Genomic DNA, 2,485 nt, shown 5'->3' with positions numbered 1-2,485 from the left:
CCTTAGAGAGGCGCCATGACAACCGGAGCACAGCGGAGGTCTGTCAGGGGACGGCGCCGAGGCCGGAATAGGTTCCGAAACAAGAACTTACAATCTAATCGGCGCGCCCGCCACGAGCGAAGCGAAGTTGGCGGTGCAAACGCCGCGCAACTGTGGAGCGTAATTAACGTCTTACACACTGTTTTAGGCTAAGTTTTTGGAATCCATCGTTTGGCCACATCTTTAGGAATAGGACGATTTTAGGAACGCATTAAACAAATTCGTTCGTTTTGAAGTACTGCATCGTACAGCGGCTATGGTTGCCCCGTTCATTGTATTAGTGGCCCGTCATGACCATGGAAGCGTTGGAGATGCTGACTCGGGCCAAGTTGGTGCGACTGGGACAGGGAATATCCGAACCTGCAGAAGTAAGACCTATTGATCTCCCGAATAATAATTGCAGTACCAGTTACTGCATGGGGGTGGTACAGTTCTTCGAGTGTCTAAGGAATCCGTGCTACCCTCGAGCACTCTGTGTGTCGTTTGGCAGCACTGATGTGCTAGAGGGCCTTCCTCTGGGGCTATTAGCATGGAACGACACGTCATCAAGACAGCGATTTCATTAAGACGCGCGATGCTCCAAATTCAAGCGTGGTCAACTCAAGAGAACATCGTGCGAGCTTACAGCTCTACAGATGCGACAGGGCTTCCTTTTCTTAAACAGGTAAAGCTGGCTCCCGTTCCTTCTACATCTAGCAGGGAAGGGGTTGGGCTGGGTTAGTTGTCGTATCGGACGCCCGTTCGTGAACTTAAACCGCATAGTATTTGTTTTGCTACAGTATCTACTGTAATGCTCACATTGTATCGATCAATACACTCATCTTCTAGCTTAGAAAAGCAATAGTGCAAAATGCACAATATTTCCTCGTACATTATTAAATGACATTAGTGCTACTTAATTATTATATATCTAGGAATTCGCCGGTCATTCTGCACTACACTTTTCATTCAAAACGACAGTTTTGCACGGCGTTTGCTGTAGAAGTAATAATGGAGGGATGTGTTAGCCAATGAAGAGCAGAAAATAATAAGGCTAAACAATGTATTGCATATTACATATTTCATAATGTATTTTTACTGGAAATATGTTTTCAGTGTATTAGCAACATATTGTTATAATATGCTTTTGGCCAAAACTACCTTTCCAGGTTCACTTCTTCCGATTATACAAAAAAAGGCATACGGATTCTACTCAATCGTATATTTGTATTTGGGCTAAATTTGGCCAATAACAAACGTTCGTGCCTGTAGGCCAGTCACTTCTGGGCCTTTCCACTTGTCTAAATCTCACTATGGTACTCAAAACTAAGAGGTTTACAATTTAGACCAATCACATGTCAGTATTTGGGTTCAGTTTGGCCAATCGGATTTCAGTAGAGCGGGAGCCAATGGGCATAACTCTAAAACAAGATTTAGCTGTTCAGAATTCAATTTTCTACCAGCTACCGACTGCTCAACCTGTCTACACTACCGCAATGTCCTCCAGCAACAAGTCGCTCACGAACAAGCTCGTGGTCTCTCTCATGTTCACCAATAATTTGGGGGAGGAGTACGTTTGCCTGACGTGCTCTAAACCGTGCAAGAGTGCGCACGGCTACATCAACCTGATAACCCACCTCCGCATCAACCACCCCACCTACCTCGAAGATGCGGGTCGAGCCGCCAAGGATCGCAACTCGCTTCGTCTACCTGTCATAGACGAGGCGAGCCGCAGCATTTTCCGGTGGTGTGAATGGGTTGTAATGAACCGTCTCCCCTTGAGCTCCGTCGAGCGGAAAATGACGAGGAAGAACGCGTCGCTCACCCCAATTGCTAAGAACACTCTAAAAAGGTACCTGATGCGCATATTTGAGTCTGTCGAGGCTAGGGTTGCTGAAGAGCTACCTTCCACGTTCGGCATCGTCCTCGACGGATGTACGTTCAAGCGGACGTCACTATATCGCCATCTTCGCCGTGTTCAATGATCCCAAGATGTGCAGAGGAACCCCGGCTCAGGATGACCCCGACTACCGACTGCTACACTCGACGCACAGCTGTCGCTCGTTCAACAGGCCTTTAAGAAACGCAAAGTCTCGAAGCGCTCCTTGTATGACGACGTGGCGTTCATACCGCGCACTTCGAACGAGAGCGTGAAAGGTACTTTTCGTCGGTAAAGCTCGTGTTCTCCGACCTCCGGAAGCGTTTGGATGCTTCTACGCTTGAGGTGCTAATGTTTCTCATGTACAACCGCGATTTGTGGGATGTGTCCACAGTTGAGTAGGTTAGACTGTAAGAAGCGCATACGCGTTCAAATAATGCAAAGTTATTGCATTAATCATTCTTTGCTGTCTTCTGAGCTCATTAATATTACTACGGAATATTGCGGTGTTAGCCTAAAGAGGACATTAAGGATTAGGTAGTCATCAATCCCAGTATCTCACGCAAGCGGTGATGACAAGATCGTCAT

The 2,485-nt window shown here is 46.8% G+C and overlaps 2 protein-coding genes across 2 annotated transcripts; both read left to right on the top strand.

Annotated features, from left to right (window-relative positions):
• Positions 1–329: 329 nt before the first annotated feature.
• On the top strand, positions 330–605 carry PPTG_22289 (hypothetical protein; the record flags this gene model as incomplete). Its single annotated transcript, XM_008902872.1, has 2 exons — positions 330–407; positions 471–605. 2 exons carry the CDS (start codon positions 330–332, stop codon positions 603–605), a joined length of 213 nt encoding a protein of 70 aa, XP_008901120.1.
• Positions 606–1,514: 909 nt separating this feature from the next.
• Positions 1,515–2,003, top strand: PPTG_22288 (hypothetical protein; the record flags this gene model as incomplete). The annotated part of the gene is made up of 1 exon (XM_008902871.1): positions 1,515–2,003. The coding sequence occupies one exon, from the start codon at positions 1,515–1,517 to the stop codon at positions 2,001–2,003; it is 489 nt and encodes a 162-aa protein (XP_008901119.1).
• Positions 2,004–2,485: the final 482 nt, after the last annotated feature.

This window comes from Phytophthora parasitica, assembly GCF_000247585.1.
Source record: "Phytophthora parasitica INRA-310 unplaced genomic scaffold supercont2.14, whole genome shotgun sequence".
In the NCBI taxonomy this organism is placed as follows: Eukaryota; Oomycota; class Peronosporomycetes; order Peronosporales; family Peronosporaceae; genus Phytophthora; species Phytophthora nicotianae.
This window is presented reverse-complemented; position numbering and strand designations above follow the sequence as displayed.